The 22991-nt window shown below is 40.1% G+C and overlaps 1 protein-coding gene across 2 annotated transcripts in view; it reads left to right on the forward strand.

Annotated features, from left to right (window-relative positions):
• DPYD (dihydropyrimidine dehydrogenase) overlaps window positions 1–22778 on the forward strand; it is a 623728-nt gene extending 600950 nt beyond the window's left edge. Inside the window, exons 22-23 of one of the 2 annotated variants that reach the window (XM_020801233.3) lie at window positions 11293–11433; window positions 17443–18278. In XM_020801233.3, the coding sequence (XP_020656892.3) occupies window positions 11293–11433; window positions 17443–17613 (312 nt within the window). In that variant the 3' untranslated portion in view covers window positions 17614–18278. Of the gene's footprint in view, window positions 1–11292; window positions 11434–17442; window positions 18279–22619 lie in introns of those variants that run through there. The other variant, XM_072997958.2, reaches the window with a different exon arrangement.
• Window positions 22779–22991: the final 213 nt, after the last annotated feature.

Here is a 22991-nt window from a genome sequence, read left to right on the forward strand (position 1 = left end):
GTTCTCTTTTCTTAAATTCCTTTTAATTCATAAATGTCCACTAAATACTTTGCCCCCACCTTCCTATATAACTTTTGTTTGTTTCTCACAGTGTTTCTGAGATTTATCTCATAAATTAATCCTATTTGAGTATCATTGGTGTCTGTTTTCCCTCTCTAATCCTGCTTTCATTCCATCTCCCAGTGTTTTACCTTGTAGCTTCTTTCCTCTGTTGGCTTCTGTGTAAAGATTTCCTGTTTAATAGTTAAACTCTTTGACCCATTGCTTTGTGAGCACGGTATGCTGTGCCTTTTAGAAGCCTAGATCCTTCTTTTTCCCTTTTGCTTTCTTCAGTTGAAACTTTTTTTATTCCTACTTTCAATTCCTTCTCTTCATCTAGTTGTAGCTCACCTGAAGAATATCAAAGGGTAAAGTCACTAAAAATGCTCATAGGTGGAAGTCTAAAGCAATATTTCATTTTATTTGAAGGAGCTGTAATATTGCATTATTTTTAAAGGATACATTTTTTGACATGCATGATTTTGGAGAAACATTCAAGGACTTTTGAAGGAGAAACGGAGCCATAACTAGCAATTTTGGAAGCCAAGAAAGGTGCACCGCCAAATTAATTTTTGTAATTCATGATGTGAACTAATACAAGCAATAGTTACAGCACTGAGCACCTAGCCAGCATCTTCTTTCCTCCACAAGGGACCAAGGGAGTGCTGTCAGAGATTCAAAAACAAATCAAAAGCGAGCAAGAGAGAGAATGTTTAGTATATCATCTATATTAATAAGCTGGCTTTTTATATCCAGCCCAGAGGATTGGTCTACCAAGACCTAAATAGACCTTCCTTCCACAAAAATGGTGAATAAATACATATAGAAGAAAGAGCAGTCATTCTCAAATGAAAATTTCAAAAGTTCCCCTTACATCACACAGGTCAAGATCCAAATTAGAGGTAGATATATTTGTGTTTTTGTACCGCAGCTTTTAGAGTTCCCCACATATCACAGACACTTTTTTTTCTTTTAAAAAACACACCCTGATTTTTGGAGTTCAAAATGGTTTACAGTCAAACCACAAAAGCATAGCAAAAAAAAACCCATACATATATCAAATCCATGCGGAGTCAAAATCAGCAGTTCCAGACCACCCAAATTCTTTCATCTCCACAACGCCTGGCACTTAAAATTGTTTTCCTGAGTTTTGTGATGATTTAATTGTTTTGATTATTGTGATTTTAATGACTTTCCCATTCAGTCTGTTTTTCATCCATTTTTAATTTGCTTTTCATTTGTTTTTAGTTATGCTTGCTAACTTCTGTAACATTGAGGGAATTCAGACAGGGTGGGTTGCACAGTTCTAGCTTCTGGATGAGTGCCAATCTTTGCAGTTAGGTTCAGCGTGTCTTCATGCACACACTTAACAATCAAAAGCAATTGTAAGCTTCTGTTGGGGAACTGGAGTTTTTACATGCCACAACAAAAGCAGCAAGACCCATCATACCACTGTTTTGTGGATTGTTCTGTTCTTCTTTTCCCCAGTGTGGTCACTGACTTCACCTTCTTTAGTTAAATGATAGGCATCGATGTGGGCATTCCCTCCCTCTGTCACCATCTGCTCTAGTGTGACTTACCATGCTTAGCAATGGGTTTTTAGTATCTTCATATGCATTATTTTTCTTTGTCAGAATAGATTTGATATTTTGAAATGTATTCGCCAGAGCTTTAGCTAGCAAGCCTGTTGGGTTAAGCATCCATCAACAAGTGGGTTCCCATTGTGTCAAATTCCCACAACACTATGTTCCAAATAGCCATTCATCACAGGATTCAAAGTGGCCTGTGATGTTTCAGTCCCCTCCCTTCCTCCTAATAAAAGATTAAAGAGCATTGTTTTATTCATACAATTTTTGTGTAAATGTCTGGAATAACTAAGAAAAATGGAAAGGATCATGCCAGAAGATGCTAAGTGACCCCATGAAATGCTGTTTTAAGTTCTTTACCTAGTCATAAGCCATCTTTCTTTTCCTGCCAAGGTGAGCTACGCTTCATAACAAATAAATTACTTTGTTTAACACTAATGCTGATGGGTGTTAGAGGTCCCAATGTGGTGTAGTGGATAGAGTGACAGACTAGGACTGAGGAGGCCTGGGTTCAAATCCCTGCTCAGCTCTGGAAACTCACTAGGGGTGTGAAACTGGTAAAACCATTCCTTAAATATTCCTTTTGCCTTTCAAGCCCTTTTGGAGTTGTTTTAAGTTGGTTCCAACATGACAGTACATAACGACAGGAAGAAGTAACCAGGGTTTGCAAAATCTGTTTACAGATCTGGTATTTAAAAAAAACAAAACATTTTTACCTTTAGAAACCCGAATTTTCAGAACATCTTCTCTACCTACCAATTCCTTTGGGATACATAGAGTTCCTTAGACTGTATATATAAAGTCATAGATATTGTTTGGTGCAACACATACTATTTTAGATTTTGGGATTGTTACAAACTTGGCTTTGTTTTCAAAAGTTTGCCAGCAAGCCACTCCAATCTCCACATGCATTATTTTTCTTTGTCAAAATAATTTTGAGCAATTCAGCAGTAGCTCTCAGTGGTCCTTACCTGCTGTCCTTTTTGAACTTAGAATACTTGGGCCCTCTCCTGCAGATACATGGCACGAATAATGGGCAGGAGCCAGCGGCCATTCAGAGGTGCTTGTCCTCCGTTACTGGTGTTCTCTTTAAGGACAGCCTTATCTGCTGCTGCAAAATCACTGTTTGAAAACTGTCAGGGTAGCTTATTAAATCCCTTCTGGTACTTTTTTCCAAGATACCAATATTTCACTGGCTGTAAACCAGTGCTAAGAACATGACCACCATTCCCTATGAATCATTTGAGCAATACAATACAATAACTGCAGCCTCAAGTCTATCATCCAATTATGCAGTCATTTTTAATGGTCATTATCCCACAGCTTTATCACCAAAGGTTTCCTGTGTCTGCATCTTCTCACAAATGCCTGGACCTATTTGCTATTTCCACATGATACATTTTTAATCCTTAGAAGAAATATACCTGTGGCCTCCCCACCCCACCCCCAGTGACTTGCTTCCCATCCATCAATCTCATATACCCTGCCCTGTTTTCCCCCCCCTAATTTGCTTTCCCCCATTTCTCTGTTGCTGTTGATTAATAACTGCTTGACACATCTAATCTGCAAATCTTTCATTTTCCCAGATATTGTGCTATACACCAAAATAGCTCTTTTCATTTTAAAATGAACAATACAACTTTTCAGGCACATGTGTGCTCCCTTTGAGTATGTCTTGTGGGAGACATAATACAAGTATTGTGCTGTAGCCTCGTATAAAAAGATTCCTCTTAATTTATGCCCTGGTCTCTTGGGTTCACTGTATTTTACAGTATCACAAAAGAAGACAATAACCTTGCTAGTAAACCACATTGGACTGCTTTGGAGTTGTGAGGGTTCTTGCCGGATAAATTGAATTTGAGGGGGGGGGGAATTAAAAGTTAATGTTGCAAAATTACTTTACACATTGTTTTTAATATTGTTCAGGTGTATAATACTTTTAATTTGCAAATATTTGTATGGTCTTCTGTGTGTTAGTCCTCCTATCGTTCCTCTGAGGTTGTTGGCAAACTTTCATCTTTGCCACACAATGGGTTTACAGTGTTTTCTCTGGGCAGTCTTGATTATATCACATTTAATGTTAAGTTGAAAGTGCACCATTGCCCCCCTTTTGTAGCCCCATTCACAGACTGCAAAAAGGGAATTATTTGGGCAATTGCAAGCAGGAAGAAAATGAGGCATTTTCAAGATAATTTCAGGATAGATGTTTACTGAGAGAGGAGTGTTGGCAGCTAGTGGGTTTTTCTTTCACTTTCTTTGTTTCTCTAACTGCCATTCAATGCCTACAAAAGCAAAGTCCCTTGGCCACCATCTTCCAATACACCGTCTCCGTTGTACTGATTCAGTCTCATGAGTATGAATACAGCTATACCACATGTTTATAGATGTATTCCACTGTAGCTGCTATGGCTTCCTTTCAATGGAATTGTAGAATAACAAGGTCCTTAGAATTCTCTGGTGTAGATCAGGAGGGTGTCCTAGAACGCTCCAGCAAAGGGCTCTATAGGCTTCGCCAAAATGCAGACTCCAGGATTTAACAGGGGATTCAAACTGTTGCAGCTGTTTAGTGTTAGATATACTCCACAGTTCATTCCAGAGACACTGCTGAGAGAAAGAACTGTCATCTTATACTCTGTGCTTGCCCCTGGAACGACACTGAAATATTATATGGTTTCTGTGGCCAAGCAGGGACTTGAACCCAGGTTTCCTAAGTCCTAGTTGAACACACTGTAAAATACACTGCACTGCTTCTCCACATAATATCTAGTAAAATTCAGTTGAGTTGCCATGATACAATGTATTTACTCACCAGATAAACAGACAAACATTTACTTATACAGGTGTGATTGGGTTTGTCATATATCTGGAGTAGTTCCTCTCTTTTGGCAGGAAATAACGGTTCTGATAAACTAATGTCTGGCAACTGTCCGTGATGAGGAGTCAATAAATTTGTCCTTGAATCAATACAATTTACAAAGGGGCTGATCCAAACTGTTCTCGATCGTTCAGCTTCCTCAGGGGTGTACTCCTCACCACTACTGGCCATTCTAGAGAGTCTATATGTGTCTCATTTCCTTTGAAGGTGTCCGGATCTGGCAACAATTCTCCGGTCTAAATTGGAAAAATCCTCCAACAATCCTTTCATTCGACTATATTCAACATCCTTCTCTCTCTCTTTCCTTTTTCATCTCTCCCCTTTGCTGTTCCCTGTATTCTAAATTGTCTCCTCCCATTCTGATCTTTTATATCTTCCTCCCACACGGACAAAATCAACTCTTCCTCCTTCTGTCTCTCTTTCTGCTCCACCCAACAAATCTCAATCTTTTCCTCTCTTTCCTTTTTCTCTCTTTTTGTATCTTCCTCTTCCTTCAGCCCTTTGTTTTCTAATAACCTTTCCACTCTCACAACTTCATCACGCACAGGTATCTTTTGTTGAGGGGACAGCTCACTCTCCACTTTATCACTTTTATGTATCTCTCTTTCACAACAGGTAAGTTTTTCTACACACTACCAAAGGGAATGGTGCTATTTTTGGTGGCCCCATGTTTGTCTTAATGCAGCATTCCACCTACGGCAGGAGAGGTAGATATTGCCCAGAATAACATAATGACTGTTTGGCTGAAATGAGACTTCAGTCTGAGTTTCTCTAATTTGGATCTCATTCTCACCCACCAAACCCATGGAGCACTGACAAATTAAAAATTCATTTGAATTCTTTCCCCTCTATGCTTACATTTTCCCAACAGCTAATTGTTTTGACTATGGAGTTAGATCATTAGCAACAGAATCATCAACTGGCTGCAGTTCTGTTCACACACCTGGTAGCTCCAGTGACAAGGATGAGCAGCCCAGGTGTCACCAAGGGCAGAATTGGGAAGCAACAGGATAGCAGAGGTCTAATTAAGGGCAGGGATTGGCCAATGGGATCCTCATTACTGAAGATAATGCACTGGTGAGAAAGAACACAGCTTGACTATCAGAAGAACTGGCTTGCCCTCATATGGCACTGGCTGTTAGGAAAAACATCATTACGCCTGTAAATGGAACAAATGTAATCAGGAAGAAACCAAGATTAAGCCAGTATGAAATTCCTCAAGGCCATTTTGCAGCTGTCTCTTTGGGAGAAAACCTGTAACACATCTTGTTGGGGAAGAAGATGGGGGGCATAAAATACCCACCAAGTTAATGCTGCTGTGCAGTCTAATTTATTCCAAGAACTTCTGTCGTAATCCAAGGGGAAAGCCATAAAACGGATTCAAAAGCCATATAATATTGCACTTGTGAAATGTCTTCTGCATCACTTCTTCTGAAGCTACATAACCTGTTTATCTCTTTGCTTTCATACACATATAGTCTCTATTCTAAATTTCATAAAACAATATTAGCACAAACTGCCTGGAATGAAATGAAGTACAGTATTATAGGACTCAGATTTTCATTACAGCATCCTAGTTTAAGGAATAAATAGCATAACAACCAGCACCACTTTTGAACTGCAGAGCTGGAAGGCACCCTGTGGATCATCAAGTCCAGCCCCTCTCAAAGAGGCCCAGTGGGGAATTGAACTCCCAACCTCTGCCTCCACAGCTAGAGACCTAAGTCACTGAGCATATGCATAAACTCCCCTCTTATGCAAAGCTAAGTGCAGGGAGGTGGTGCAATTGACAAGTTTTGTCAGTGTTGTTTGTTCCTGCATTTGGCGTATTTGTTTATTTTTAACATCAAGGCCTTTCTAATCAATATATGAAGAAATCTGAGAATTTTGTTAAGTTGTTCTCAAAACAAAACAAAAAAACAGAGTTGTTCACCATCTGCTCTGGCTAATTTATGTTGGCACAGCAATTGCCAGCACGGAGAGGAGCATACAGTGTCCTGCCTGCTATGAAGCTATTAAAGATGAGGAGCTTCTCCTCTTAGTGCGACGCCATAAACATGATCGAACCAACAGAGATTCAGAAATCATAATTTCCCAAGCTAAACACTCAGAGCCCTCTGCCTAGATGTCCAAATCTTCAGTTTCACTTCTTGTCACCTTAAAAAAAACCCACCTAATTCTGAATTATTTATTTCAGCTTGAAAACTTTGTTAGTCTTGTGTCCGACAAATAAACCACCTGACCTATCCCTGTGAAGATGGATCAAAGTTGATACACCAGTCTCTCTCTTGAAGCTGACTTGAGCAGTTACTACACAGTGACTGTGTAGTAGAAGGATGACTAAAGCAGGGGGGGGAGATATCTCTGGACCAAGTCCTCTTTCAAGATCTTCACCCAGCTATGCTTTTATGATTACTGAATGATCAACATATATCTCCTGTATGTCTAAAAATCAGAATTAAAGAATATAAAGAATAACAAATAACATAACAAAGTTAATAGTGAGCATCCATTACAATGAACAGTAAAATCAGAACAGCTTACATATCTCCTCCAACTTCATTGTTCACCAAAATTTAAATTTTTCAGCATAATCTAATTACATTTGTAAGCCATTTCCAACATCCAGAAAAGACATTACATGTACCTTTGTGGTGGCTGTTGTGTGCTATCAAGAACTGACTTACAGCAACCCTAACAGGCTTTCAACATGAGCTATTTATTGTATTGTATTTTATACTGCCCATCTGGCTACCAAGGCCACTATCAGTCCCCTCCCCCAGTGAGTTTCCATGGCTGAGCAAGGGGTTGAAACACTGGTCTCCAGAATTTTAATCTGTCTCATCCACTACATCATACTGGGTTTTCTAAACCCCTAATAAAAGCTTCAAAACATGTTAGTGCCTCTTCCTATGAGATTTCAGCATGCCTAAACTTTTCCTTTTTTGCTCCCTGAGGCCTTAAGACAGACTAGAAAACACATAACAATAAAATGTGAGATCTATCCATCTTCCAAAGTGTATTTGTTGATCTTTGCATGGTTTTGTGCATGAAATAAATAGGGGGAGTTTGATTCTCTTCACATTCCTGCTCAGGTGATATTGGAGTGTTCTGTTTTATGTTATTCTTCAGGTAAACCATCTGACAGAGAAGTGTGACAAAGAGATAGGGTGATGCAAGGAGGAAACAGGAAACAGAGATGATTTATGTTTCCTGTTCACTGCATTTTCCTGACCAAGTTTCTAAAATAGTTGAAGATACAGTATGTGAGGTTGCTGTTTAAAGGAGGAAAATGTGAATTCCACTGGAAGCCTTCAAAGCCTTTATTCTATGTTAAAGCTATTCCCTTGATTTATAGCCATTTTAAGTTACTATTAGCATTGGTAACCTTGCAAATATCTTCTGCTCCTCCTTTAGCAGATCTAGCTAGTATTTCAAGATGTCTGTGATTTTCGAAACCTAGGTAAAATGTAACAAGAGTCTTTCTTCCAAGCTTCATTTCTTGCCAACTTTAATTTTCAACTCAGTACAACCTTATCTTTCCTGTACGGCATTCACTGGAATTCTCAACCTTTGGTCTTTTGTGAAATGTCAGTTTCAATAACTTCATTTAGAGTTCTTACATAGTAATGCAAAGGTGGTAGTGTTTTAAAAATGTCCTGGTGGGCAAGCTCTGATCTTCCACCAGCCTGTAATTTTGCAATGTATACAATATTAGTGGACCTCTGTTCAAAATATTACAAATGCAGCTGTTCTTGTTACGTTTCTTGGTGGTTTGGGGTTTTTTCCCCATATAAGATTAACAGAAGCAGAAGACATCAAGAAGAGGTGGCAAGAATACACAGAGGAATTATATCAGAAACAACCCAGACAATGTAGTTGCTGACCTTGAGCCAGACATCCTGGAGAGTGAAGTCAAGTGGGCCTTAGAAAGCCTGGCTAACAACAAGGCCAGTGGAGGTGATGGCATTCCAGTTGAACTATTTAAAATCTTGAAAGATGATGCTGTTAAGGTGCTACATTCAATATGCCAGCAAGTTTGGAAAACCCAACAGTGGCCAGAGGATTGGAAAAGATCAGTCTATATCCCAATCCCAAAGAAAGGCAGTGCCAAAGAATGCTCCAACTACCGTACAATTGCACTCATTTCACACGCTAGCAAGGTTATGCTCAAAATCCTCCAAGGTAGGCTTCAGCAGTATGTGGACTGAGAACTCCCAGAAGTACAAGCTGGATTCCGAAGAGGCAGAGGCACTCGAGACCAAATTGCTAACTTGCGCTGGATTATGGAGAAAGCCAGAGAGTTCCAGAAAAAACATCTACTTCTGCTTCATTGACTATGCAAAAGCCTTTGACTCTGTGAACCACAACAAACTATGGTAAGTTCTTCAAGAAATGGGGGTGCCTGACCACCTTGTCTATCTCCTGAGAAATCTATATGTGGGACAGGAAGCAACAGTTAGAACTGGATATGGAACAACTGATTGGTTCAAAATTGGGAAAGAAATACGACAAGGCTGTATATTGTCCCCCAGCTTATTCAACTTATACGCAGAATACATCATGCGGAAGGCTGGACTGGAGGAATCCCAAGCCGGAATTAAGATTGCCGGAAGAAATATCAACAACCTCCGATATGCAGATGACACCACTCTGATGGCAGAAAGTGAGGAGGAATTAAAGAACCTTGTAATGAGGGTGAAAGAGGAGAGTGCAAAAAACGGTCTGAAACTCAACATCAAAAAAACTAAGATCATGGCCACTGGTCCCATCACCTCCTGGGAAATAGAAGGGGAAGATATGGAGGCAGTGACAGATTTTATTTTCCTGGGCTTCATGATCACTGCAGATGGAGACAGCAGCCACGAAATTAAAAGACGCCTGCTTCTTGGGAGGAAAGCAATGACAAATCTTGACAGCATCTTAAAAAGGAGAGACATCACCTTGCCAACAAAAGTCCGAATAGTCAAAGCTATGGTTTTTCCTGTCGTGATGTATGGAAGTGAGAGCTGGACCATAAAGAAAGCAGACCACCGAAGAATTGATGCCTTTGAATTGTGGTGCTGGAGGAGACTCTTGAGAATCCCCTGTACTGCAAGGAGAACAAACCTATCAATTCTAAAGGAAATCAACCCTGAGTGCTCACTGGAAGGACAGATCCTGAAGCTGAGGCTCCAGTACTTTGGCCATCTAATGAGAAGAAAAGACTCCCTGGAAAAGACCCTGATGTTGGGAAAGTGTGACAGCAAGAGGAGAAGGGGACGACCGAGGATGAGATGGCTGGACAGTGTCTGCGAAGCAACCAACATGAATTTGACCCAACTCCGGGAGGCAGTAGAAGATAGGAGGGCCTGGCGTGCTCTGGTCCATGGGGTCACGAAGAGTCGGACATGACTAAACGACTAAACGAATAAATTATTTGAGGCAGGGACTTTTGTTTTTTCATCCTTCGGGATTAGGAAGTCTGCAGAGCACCGTATGTAGAGATGGTACACATGGCAATGGCACGTGTATTGTTAAGTGCTATATCTTAACCTAGTCATGCTTAGAGTATAGCTCTGTCAAAATCAGTTGCGTAAGTTACTCGTGACTAATGTAAATCCCATTGGTTTCAATGTGTTAAGTATGACCTGTGGATCCAGGTCAGTTACCACACCTAAAATGAGGTGGTTAAGGTGTGGCAGATTCCCCTGCCTCATTCCCTGATATTGGCATCATTAGTATCTTGGCTCACTCAGTTCCCTCACATAGCTATCATTATTATCTCCTGCAAGAGAGAAAGAGATTCAGGTTAAGAATGAGCAAAAACAAAAAAACAGGAAGTTACCATGGCAAAAAGGAAACTTAGTCAGAAGGCTAGTCCAGAGTTCTGCACTGCGTATACTGATCAAAGGCAGCTCCTGTGAGACCTTAGACTGGATCATCTCCCAGGCCACCCACTCTGGAGTTGCCATGCTCTGCTGCTAAATTGTGTCCCCTCCCTTAAGGAGTCTCATCCTCTTTAATTACTTGTGAAGACAAACTGATTTTTACTTGCCATTCCATTTGGGTATCTTTGGAACTAGCTAATTGCACTGCGGTTGTAAAGATGTCCTGATGTTGAGGACTAGCAGGTTGTTGTTTTAAATCACTTCAGATAATTTTTTTTCTGAGCAAGAGTTAGGGTAACAAGACTCCAGCATCTTTGGGGGGGTGAGGCTTCTCTTAGAAACAAGAATCGAGGAATTGGGCCAATTGATTTCAAAACTAACAACGATGGCAATAATAGGTACTTAGGCTGCCTGGCCATTTGTGTGTCCTTTCCGATTGCACTGTTCTTTGTTCCCTGATGTTTAATAGGCCCTTTCCTTTCTCTCATAATGAGTTCTCGGAGGTGTGCTAATGAACAGTAGCCATGGCTAGGCAGGCTGTGTGTCTGTGTGTGTCATGTCACTTCTCGTTTGTGTCCCCATTGTGCTTCCTGTTGCGCTAAACAATGGTCACTGCGGATAATTTAATTAAATGATGCACATAGATCTAAAATGCGGAGTCCTCGTGTGTGGACTGGGATATTTTTAGCTGTGCTGAAGTTTGAATTGCGTATGCATCAATACCTGTTATCCGCATTTTGCAGTGTAGCCGGTCTGAAAGTGCTTTTGATTCATCCCTTGATTCCTGGCATCATCATGCTGCCTACAAAACAACATTCCCCAGAAACATGCTGTCAGGTGCTCCTCTTTTGCCATAAAACAACCTTGGGTATCCCCCCGAACCTTTCACTAATGCTCCCCCCCACCTCTCTTTTCCCCCTAGGATATAATTGGAAAAGCACTGCGGTATATTGGAACATATGGAGAGCTCAGTAATACTGAACAAGTTGTGGCTCTGATTGATGAGGAAATGTGTATCAACTGTGGCAAATGCTACATGACCTGTAATGATGCTGGCTACCAGGTAAGGGCACCATTGTAATTAGCAAAGAGGCACTGTGAGTTATCTTTTCGCTGCTGAGGCAGAAGGAAGCCACTGTCTCTTGATGTGTGTGTGGGGGGGGGAAGGAGATTTGCAAGATACTGGAAATTAACACTGGCACACTCCCAGGTAGAGACTGCATGAACTGTGTCTGATCCATTCGCTCAGGTTGTCAATAAGATAGGCTTCTTGGAGACCGGGGATGCGCAGAGCAGCACACGGAGCACTTCCCCACTGCCTAGTTCTTCCTACTGCGTACAGCTATGATTGAGCTGCTATGTTTCTATCAACAGTACATGGTAAAAATGAAATCTTGCTAATGGCACAGCTCACAATGCCATGATGATTCCCTGTGAATAAACATCCATTACGAAAACTCTGGTAGATTTAAGGGATGCAGTGACAGCTTCAAGGAACTCTCAGCCCTCACAATAAACCTTTGTTTATCAGTCCTGCTGTTCAGTACTAGAGGACCCTTTCAAGTCCTAACTGGAAAGTAAGTTAATGAGATAAATACAGTGTTTATTCTCAAGTAGAGTACAGCCATGGTGTCAGTGGGAGTTTGAGAGTCAGTGTTATCAGTTACTGTTTCAAAGCCCACCCAAAAGAAGTTGATTACCCTTACAGTTCCATTTTTTTTAAAAAAAGTAACTTGCTACCTGGTTTTTCAAATATATTATATTTATATTTGCCGGGTAGGTGGGGGGGCTCGTCAGCCATGGAAGGCAGCTCATCTAGGAGAAGGAAAACTCTGATTTCAAACCTCCACTGCCTTGTGGCTATATCCACTCATGGAAAAGGCTTCAGGAGTTAACCTAGAGGCAAAATCCGGAGCTGGAGTCCTGAAGGCAGCTCGTGTCATTCTGCCAACTCCTGCGACGTTGCTGGAACCAGCTGTATTGGCTCTTGCCTTTCCATTGGACCATTTCAGCAATGTGGAGAGGGGGGATCTGCTGCTTGGGTAACAGCTTATCCTCCATATTACTTTACCCGGGCTTCATGCTCTGGAGAGGACACTCCTTGATTCAGAGCATGTTACCATAGTCTCTCCAGACTGAAGGATGCCTATGCCTATATTTACATTGACTAGAATACTATTAGTCTTCACATAAGGTTTGTATAACTTAACATAGCTAACTGCAGCTAAGTAGTGAGGTGCTAGAACACATTTCAGCTGCACAATCAAGTGTATGACCAGGCACACAAAGAAGATGCCCCCTTAGCCCCTCCTCAATTAGCTACAGTTAGCCACTTACATTAACAGTGATAGGATTCCGGTCTTGAACTACTTTTTAAAACATCTGAATGGTGGAGACCACTAGTCTGTCATAGAAAAACACTCTCTATCCTTCCAGCTTGTCATAACCTCAACAGCCGCAACAGAGCACAAACTAGCCATAGCAGCATCCATCAACTTCTCAGCTATGCGCTATTTCTCTTCTACTCTTCATTTGATGAGGCCATACTCCCATAACTACCAAACTGTCTTTAACTGTTTCAGTTCCACCAGAAAAGGAGTGAAATTATCCCTCATTAAGACCCTGATTATTGACAAGGGAATGAATTTGAAATGACTGAACTCTGATCCATCGCTAAAGCTAACATACATCACTATTATAGGTTGGAGCCCACTGTGTTAAATGAAGTTCTTCATTGGACTATCATGAAAGGAACAAAGATGATTTTGTAAATCATTGCATTCATAGTAAATAGTGGGAAAAGATTGACTGTAAATAAGAAATCAGTGTTACAGATTTGGATTATGAGAATGCTAACTTCTGTTTCAAAGTCATTCTAGAGCAAAAGTAACATTCCATTATAAAATTTACTGACAGGATCCATCACCATGCAGCATTGCTCTGCTGAATTGTGAGGTCAGGATTCACAGCAAAATATACAGATTTTTTTAAATGCAGAAACAGACAATAGTTTGCTTCAGTGATTTTCTTCCTTCTTAAGAGATTAGCTTTAAATTGAATTTGGGAGGAAGCTTTCTATGTCTTGCAGTAGTTAACCTTCTGAAGTTGGGGGGGGGTGTCAAACCCAACAGCTGCCTAGAATATTTCTGCTTTTTTCTGTAAAGAAATACAAAGTATTTCATATACCATGTATTCTTCAACCATGATGCAGTCAGTTGCCCTGTAGTGCTTCACCTGCCTCTTTCTACAGCTTCCATATTTCACTTAAAGAGGTTACAATTAACATACGCAACTATCAAAATGAATGGCAAGATGAAACTAGCCAATGTCTGTACTAACTGGGACCCTGTCTAACCCCAGTAACTTCTCTAAAAGAGTAGGAAAAATAAGATCAGATTAAAGCTGTTAATTTGCATCTTGGGAAGAGGAGGGAGATCTGTCAAAGCAAAGTGTACTGCTTATATACCACGCCCATATTGCTTAAGGCACTCTCTAGATGGTTTATATTTTAATTATGCAAACTACACATTGTTCCCCCACCCTCAGTAGGCTGAGTACTCAATTTACCAACCTCCAAAGGATGGAATTCTGAGTCAGCCTCAGCCTCGAATCCGTCAAGATTCGAACTCAGGTTGCGAGCAGAGTCACTGCACCACGAAGCTCATACATCTTGCACATGCTCATGTCAATGCTCATCCCAGCCCAGCCCTGTTTGTCAATAAATATTTTTTAAAGGCAAGGCCCTCTCCTTTCTGGGTTTGTCAATTGCGACCACCATGTGGATGTTCAAATAGTGTACTTTTGGACTGCAGCCCCCACGAATCCAACCAACATAAGCATGCTGTCTCTGGGATTCTGGGAGCGATAGTCCAAAAAAGTAACTGCTATAAACCCTGGCAGCATAAATGGCTAGAGACAGTCTGGAGAACAGGCCCCTTGTTCCTTGTATGGTGTTGCTGGCTTCCATTTATTTCTTGGCTCTCAAGAAGCTAAGGTGGGTTCTTATACCTTACTTTTATTCATTTACTTAGTTTCTTAATAATAATGTGTGCCCTAAATTCAGACTTACGGTGACCTTTTTTAAAACAGTTTTCGAAGTGGAGAGCACTCCAATATGGTTCAGATTGCCATTCTCTTCTTCTGCAGGGGGGGAGGCATCCTGGGACTGTGCAGCTTGCCCAAGGCCACACAGGCTGGTTCTTCTAGGATGCAGAGTGGGGGACTGAACTCCCAACCTCTGGCTCCACAGCCGGATACCCAACTCATGGAGCTATCCAGCTAGCACTTAGCTGCTTACATATGTAGTTAATGCCCCACCTTTTCCCCAGAAAGGGGGCACAAGGTGGCTAACAAGATTAAATGGCTGATTAAAATCAAAAGCTGGATCAAAACATTTACATAAGAGCAAGTTTCTCAAAACACAATTGAAAAGGCAAGAATGAAAGACATTACCAGCAGCTTAACCCTGATTCAACTACATATGAGTTAGGCTTGCCTGAAAGAAAAGTCTTTTGTTGCCCGCTCGTGAAACTACCATGGAAGAGGAGCAAACTTGGCCTCCCGTTTTAAAGCTTAAAATGTCTAGTTTAAAGTAATAATATTAACGAAACGATGGCTTCTAGGGCAGTTTCTCCCCAACCCATTGTTGTGTTCCTGTGGTCAGTGCTGCATCCAGAGAGTAACGAGCTTTATTCAGGCATTCAGAAAATAATTAATTTGAAAGTTCAAGCAGGCTGTTTCTCCCCTCCCCCCCGCTGCCCCCCCCTCGGCCTGGCCCTGTGCAAAGAAGGACAATCTGCAGATGAGGCAGTCTGTGACCCATGGACACTCTCCCCAGCATCAGGAACCTTTATTATTTTGGGTCCTCAGTCACATCGATAGATTCCATACCTAATAAAAGCTTCCCTCTACAGACAGCACATCTTCTTGTTACAGGGGAGGGGGCGCAGAGCTGGAATCATTGCCCACAGTTTGGGAGTTTGATTCCCGGCTGTGCCTCCTTGACAAGGGTGACCATAGGGTTCCTTCTAGCTCTGCAGTTTCTAAAATTCCATCAGCAGAAATGTTCTCATTGCAATGCTCCTGTTCCATCCACTTCTTCACTTTCCAAAGCAACAAAGGTTCTCTTTCCAGGAAACAAAATAGTCTCTGGGAAAGCAATTAAGGCCACAATCCTATTCATACTCATCTTGGAGAAAGTCCAGTTGAGTACATGTGTGTAGGATTGCAGCATAAGAAAGCAGTAATGGAAAATAGTATTTCTGCCAGTTAAAGTGCTGAGTGGCAGGTTGAGATAAATTGTCAGCCCCCACAGCCCCAAGAAGCTTTAACCCATATCTCCTTCAGAAAACAAAATTGTTTTTTTCCCCTTTTCCGTGGTGAATCTTCTTTTCCATTGTTTACCTCCTTCAATCTGTATCACCTCAGCTGCCAACCTGCGGTCTTGCTGGTACATCACTTTCCCCTTAGCTCTACTGGTCAGATCCAATTTGTATGTCTGCTTGAGGTGAGCTGGCAAAACCCATGATCTGCCCAGTGCCTCCAAGCAGCAACCAAACTGTGTGTAAATTCATTGTTGTTGTTGTTTTTAAAGATATTGGAGGCTACTGCAAAATTATGGCCTGGAGCAGAATAGCCTGTCTGAATCCACGGAGATATTTCCCCAATAAAAGGGTTAACGCATGTAAACATAAAGTTACAAAAACCGAGCATCACATAGCATAAAACTATGGAAACAAAAGATAAGAGCCACCAGCACCGAGCTTGTCTTACAGAGCGCGGTTATCAAATACCATTTATAGTCTAATAAAAATGTACTACAATACGTTATAGTGACAGTGCAAAATAATTTTGTTTGCTTGCAATGGTAATCATACTCAGGTGGCATTTTATTTTTAACAGAATAGTTTCTTTATTCATATTAAACATAGTAACTCTGAAATTGAATAAAACAAACAAATGTAACATGATTAAAACTGCTACCAAACATTTACCATATTTTTCCATATATAAGATGTCCCTATGTATAAGACACCCCCCACTTTTCTAACCCAAAATTTATTTCTTTACAAGAAAGTGGAGGGGGAAAGCAGGAATCGCTTTCCCCCTCTATTTTCTTTGCAAAACATGGAGGGGGGAGAAGCAGGGATCAAAGTGCTTTGATCCCTCCCTCCTCCTTACTTCCGTGTATAAAAGAACCCTCAATTTTTCCTTTAATTATTTTAGGAAAATGTGTCATTTTATACACAGAAAAATATGGTATTTTAAGGACCCTCAAAAGTGCAAGAGGTTAAAAGTAAGACATATTTGCATACATACCAAATAGCATCGAGTGGTGTCTAGTCAGTGGTTAATTACTAAGCACAGTCATTTTGTTTTACTTGTTGCCATAGAATTTATGGCTGTAATCCTGTTGGGTGAATTCTATCTGCATAATGACAGTGACATTATCATCAGTGACAGAATTCCACAGATTGAAGCTCCCATTTTTCATTTTAGGATGCACATAATTTCATCTCACTGCATGGGAGCTGTGTGCACCTTGAAATAAAAAGAACTCTTTAGGTGATCTCATTCCTGTTGCGCAAGTGGAGCTGCTCAATAGGATTTTGTCCTGTGAATTATATAAGGACTCTCTAGTTAATTGTCTTAGATGGCTTTGTGTATGATTTAGATCATGATGATGGCACTATTTTTGGAAATCATTCTGTGGTTTTTCCAGAATAAATACCAATCCTTCAAATGAGTATTCAATAATACAAACAAAATTATATTATATAGGTTAAGTAGCATGTACCTCACTTGTCCTGTAGCTTGACTCTGTTATTAACTACTCTCTGTTTGTGCATTTGTGTGTGTGTGTGTTTTCTACCATGGTATGGTTTGTTTCAGCATTTCTAGTTTTACAAAATGCATTTTCTTAACCATTGACATGGTTACTATAGCTGCAATGCAGTACCAAACAAAGATGTCTCCAAGCACCTCAACTACAGGAAAATGCAGATGCTAAAAATGGGCTTGTTTTTTGACCTTTTCTGTGAGTGACATTAGTGCTGTTTATTTCTGCTTGCAGGCTATACAATTTGATCCAGAAATCCACCTGCCCACTGTTACCGACAGTTGTACAGGCTGCACTCTGTGTCTCAGTGTCTGCCCTATTATTGACTGCATCCGAATGGTTTCCAGGACAACACCTTATGAGCCAAAGAGAGGCCTGCCCTTAGCTGTGAACCCAGTGTGCTGAGGTGATCAGACCAGCAGTTAAAGTGAACCTTACATTTGCTTGATTCTATTGATTTGCTTTCTAATTAGTACCAGCAACTCCAATGGTGTTTTGAAAAGAAAAGAAAAATCATCTAATGATGATGGTAGCCATCCTAAAGTTGGCTCTATCTTCCAATCTATTTTTTTAAAGTCTTCATACAAGCAGTGGTTAGTTTGTCGTGTGTTATCTGCCCTCCTAAAAAATGTAACTTTTTTTTCTTTCGCAAATTTTCAATACTTCCTGATGATTTTGGTGATTTCTATTCCTACTCCCTCGAAACAATCTATAAAATTAGGGGAGCTTTTCCTAACTAACTAAACCTCAACATGCACACAAACTTTGTTACCAGGGAAACATTTAGTAATTACACATTTCATCTCCTTTTAAAACTGTTTTTAGAAGATGTAATTAACTACACAGACACACAAACAAAGCAACATGGCTTGTTTGTGTGTGTGTGTGTGTGTGTGTGTGTATGTTTGCATAAAGATATAAAAAGAGACTTAAATGGGTATCTCTGAACTATTAATCAGTTTCAACAGCTGCAGCATATGGCAGTCTATTACCTTAATTCTCCTTAAATTCTACCTCTGACTAGGCATTAAATACTAAAGTTGCAAATGCACTGCATTCTTTGCCATTTAATGTTTTTCAGTTGGTTACTTGATCTCTTTGTTTCTGTTAACGAATCTTCAGAGTGTGCCTTTTAATTGTATTATTTCAAATGTAAACCTTAGCTCAAGAATCTGATTTATTGTAAGTTGCTCTTGCATTCGTTTACTGTTGGGGATATGAAGTTACAGTTCTGTTGCATAAGTTGCCTTCCCCACCCCCACCCCCTTGCCTATTTAGTCTGGGTTATCTCCAGAGTAGGCTCACAGTACTGACTAGCACCAGTGATGGGGCACGGAAACATCAGCATCTCTTATTTCCACGGGTCTATGACTATATGCAGATTTTTTTTCCAGCCACACAGATGTTCTGTATATATCTGATATACTGTGCACACTTGGAATGTGTGCATAAAAATGCAGACATTTGAAATGCACAGTAAAACATGGCACAAGCATGGCTTTTTTGTCCAAGGTTAGAAATCCACATAAATCATGCATAAGAGTTGAAAAATGAACACGAAAATGCCCATTTCCCAAAATTATGTCAAGAACAGAAACAGATTTTGGCTGTTTAAAAAAAGAAAAAAATGGAAGCAGGCATAGACATGGGTGTGGAGAAACAAGTTCAGGGATGTGGATGTAACAGACGTGTACACTCGAGATGGAGGCAAATAACCCCAGAAGCTTCTAGTGGTCCATCCTCTTTCCAACACTGCTAAGTATGCAGACTCTGTGCTGGGTGTATGGATTAGCTCCTTCTCATGCTTCACTTACTGGGAGCCTCACTGTCTTCAGACTGTTGCTCTTGCCTGATGAAAGCAACTAGGGAGAAGGTGGGGCTGGCATGCTCATCTCATCACATGTGGAGTAGACACACTTATGGAACACCGGGGTAGGGCTTCTGTCTAAATGTTATGCATAGGCTGCGCACTGAAGGCTTGGAGAGGAGCTGACCATTGTGGAAAATTAAATGGGAGGCAAGAGTCCTTCAGAGGCAGCTAATTGACCAGGACAAGAAGTGTGCCTTAACCCCCCTGACTGGTCACTGCTTTACATTATTACAGGTGATGAAGCATGTTATTTACCTTTAGGAGTAGCACACCCAGACAGAAGCTACCAACAGGAGGATAAGCCTCACTAAAAAGCTTTTGGAGATTCTTACTATACACATTTAGAGTGGCGAGCCCTACCTGCAGCCAGCAAAAGAAATAATTGTGAATTGTATTTGATATTAATAATCTGCCAGTGGAATGGAAAACACTGGAAGAATTGATTCCCACTTCATGTCCCAAGGCTGCTCTGGAGGATTGGGGGACCCTCTGGAAACAGTCTGGTGGTCATTCAGGGACATGCAAGGCAAGGGGAAGTCCACTGGCACACGGAAGAATCCAGTTGTGTGGGAGACATTTTAATATAGTACATGGAAAATATTTATTAACTATATGTTTTACTGTAAACAAATACACAACGAATTCTGATTTTAAAGTTTGAGGCAAGGAGTTGTCACCATGTAATTGCCATCTGTTAGATAGGGATATGTTTTATTTCTGAATTTTTATCCCACAGAAATAGAACACATTCCTTTAAAACATATGGCAGTAATATGCCGACAACTATTTGCCTCAGATTTTTAAATCTAAATCAGCCCTGTGTTTGTTTATAGTAAAACTCTAATAAAAGAAAGTTATGGATTTCCCACTATTCTGGAACAGCATGTTAGCATCAACTTATTTCTCATTCTCAGTTGGGAGTTTTCATATGCCAGTATTTTGTTAGCCGCTTTATGCTAGAGAAACCACAAGCAAGCCTTATGTTGCTCAATATTTAGAACAGCAAATAACATATCTATTCATTTCTTTATACTCTCTGTCATCAGCTGAAAATGCAGTATTGTGATTGTGCATATTAAATAATCTTTGCATTCAAATTTCTGTACATTTACATAGCCATAAATAAAGAGCAATTAAGGAGCATTACGCAACCTGGTTTTATATGTGTTCCTCAAAATTACTTTTTTTTTAGCATGGCAATTTTCATTTGCTATTTAATAGTCTTCTACAGTCTCCAGAATATAACTACTGGTTTATGACAACATATTCTCAAAATACTCCAACTGGTAAATTTGGATTTGTGGCATAAGCTGCTGGCAAATGAGATAAAACAAAGGTGTGACATGCTCATTTTTCTAGCCATCTAACAGGTTTTGTGGACTTTGTAAAAATGGGCAAAACCTAGTCATTTAAAATACACAGTCAGATGTTTATGCATTGGCAACCATTGTCCTATCATTACATTTTCCGTGATCCAAAACACGTGTGCCTATAGCCAAATCCAGATCTTATTTACGTATGCAAAAACAATCGACAACAGTTCTCTTTCATCCTTCTGAGGAACTCTTAGTCTACCAAAAAGCAAGATTTTTAAAAGTGGGGGGGGGGAATAGAATAGTATCTGTGGATTGTTTAGATTCTAAGACCACTGACCATAGTTAGTTGGAACATCTTTCATATTTTTGGTGCCATGAGTTGTTTTCCACAAGAAATCAAATCCCAACATATAGCAACAAATGTCACAGAAATAACATATGAAAGATGATGTCTTCACCTTTTTGATAGAAGGCATATTGATTACTTCACTCTGCCAGGCAACAGAGATATGGTGCAATCTGCATCATCATCAGCTGCATGTCACTTGGCAGTAATATTACTTAAGAGAGGTTTCCTCCCATACTTAATGATTAAGTCAATATCACTAGAGCTTCACATGATTTTATTGTGGTTGTAAGCAGCCACTTAGGTGGCTTCCTCTTTTTGCTTTGTTGATGCTGTCCACAGTTTTACTTGATGCACCTATTCAGGCATTTTAAAAAGGATTAATTTGAAAATGTAAGCAGGAAGAGAGTGCTTGCTCTGCCCGCTGCCAGCTGCTTCCTCCGTGGGAGGATAGACTATCTGAAGAGTGAAGCTTCAGGAGCCATATGACTTGGGGATCCTGAAAAACCAGGGACCATGATAGCATGACGAGCCTTCATGTATAGCAGACTGTCCTTTAGCTATGACAGGAAGAAGGCGAGACTACCACTCTTTTCTTGCTTATGCTTTCAAATTAACATATTTCTTTTTGAGCTTTTGAATGGGGCTTATTTAAAGGCAGCAATCCTAAATTTAACAACAACAATCTTAGAACTGCAAAACCGGAAGGCACCCTATGGATCATCGGGTCCTGTCCCTATCAAAGAGGCACAGTGGGGAATCAAACTCCCAATCTAGCCACTGAGCTATTCCGCAGTTCTAGAACCTGGGCAGTTTAAACATGGGCTAATAATATATCTATGCCCATTCACGTACACACACAGTTGGCTGTGTCATGTGGGAAGGCTAACGTCATAACTCCATAGTTCTAAATTTGGATAATTCTTTGAGTAATCAAATCTCTGTTTGAATGAAACGCAAAATAATTCGTAAGTGAAAATATAAAAGAAAAAGTATAAAGCCTCTATTGGTGCAAAGAGGGAATTTGATTGCTGACTCTATACTGTTGAAATGGCAGATACAGACAACTAAGCGGCTACATAGTGGCTGTTGTGTAATTAGTACCTGTTGCGTAACTAAGTGAGTGTTAATGGCAGTGATGTCATAAGCCTACAAAGTTGCTATTTAATTGAATTTAAAGCTCCTGTCCCCCCTAGCCTTGGGTTCTGAGGCTCTCTAGGGATCCCTTTTGACCTGGGGAAGCCTGTGGGATAGGAGGATTTTAATATCTGAAAATCACTGCCAGACCATTGTTGGGGGGATCAGAACTGCTCCCAAGTGACTCAGCAGTTAGAATAATAAAAGTTTCCACCAATTCTCTCCGAAGGCTCTGCTTTCTCTTTGGGGAAGAAGAAAATGGACTGACATAGTATTTTGTACAGGGAATACATCCCACAAACTAACATTTTCAATGAATAAAACTGTTAATGCTACTTTTAAAAAAATGTTATTTTCAAACATTTGATTGTGAGGGCCCATTTCTGACACTCATCCAAAAAATTAACAAATTTCACAGTTACACATTAATGATTGATCCAACTGGTAATGGCATCTGCTGGCATAAACATAGCATAAATGTAGTCTAGCTTCTAATCTGATCTAGAAAATGAAAACACCACATTTAATACAGTCACAATTAAGTGGAATACTTAACCATTTAAGTTTTAAAAAAACACCAAGAGAAAACAATATTTTCTATGTCATGAATTTGATTATGAAAATTGTAAATGTAGAATAGAGATGGATTTTGTTTCATAACAGCAACGAAACAACTAGAAGCTGACTGATGTCCAGGTGTTAATTAGGAAGAAAAATTGTACAAGGTCATTTCTTTTTCCAGCAGAAGAAAAAAAAATAAAGAAGAACAAGATGACCCTTATCTTATCAAAACTCCAACGGACAAGGACACAACGGCTTAATTTAAGAAAGATGGGTGAAGAGAGAGAAGAAGGATGGAGAAGAGAGATGGGAGAGAGTTTGCTTGCACGACAGCCAGAGACGACACACGGAGAGAGATGCATCTGGCAGAACTTTAATTTGGAGACTGCGTAAGAATGTTAATTTAAGATATAGCTAGACTGTCTATTGTTTTCGTTTTATAGAGGAAATATCTGGTGGTGAAGGCTGGGGTATTGGAAATAATTAATGACGTTATTATGCTTTAGTATGTTTGTTTGAATGCTATCTTGTTTTAATAAAAGATAAAAAGACA

Source organism: Pogona vitticeps, chromosome 4 (genome assembly GCF_051106095.1).
Source record: "Pogona vitticeps strain Pit_001003342236 chromosome 4, PviZW2.1, whole genome shotgun sequence".
Classification (NCBI taxonomy): Eukaryota; Metazoa; Chordata; class Lepidosauria; order Squamata; family Agamidae; genus Pogona; species Pogona vitticeps.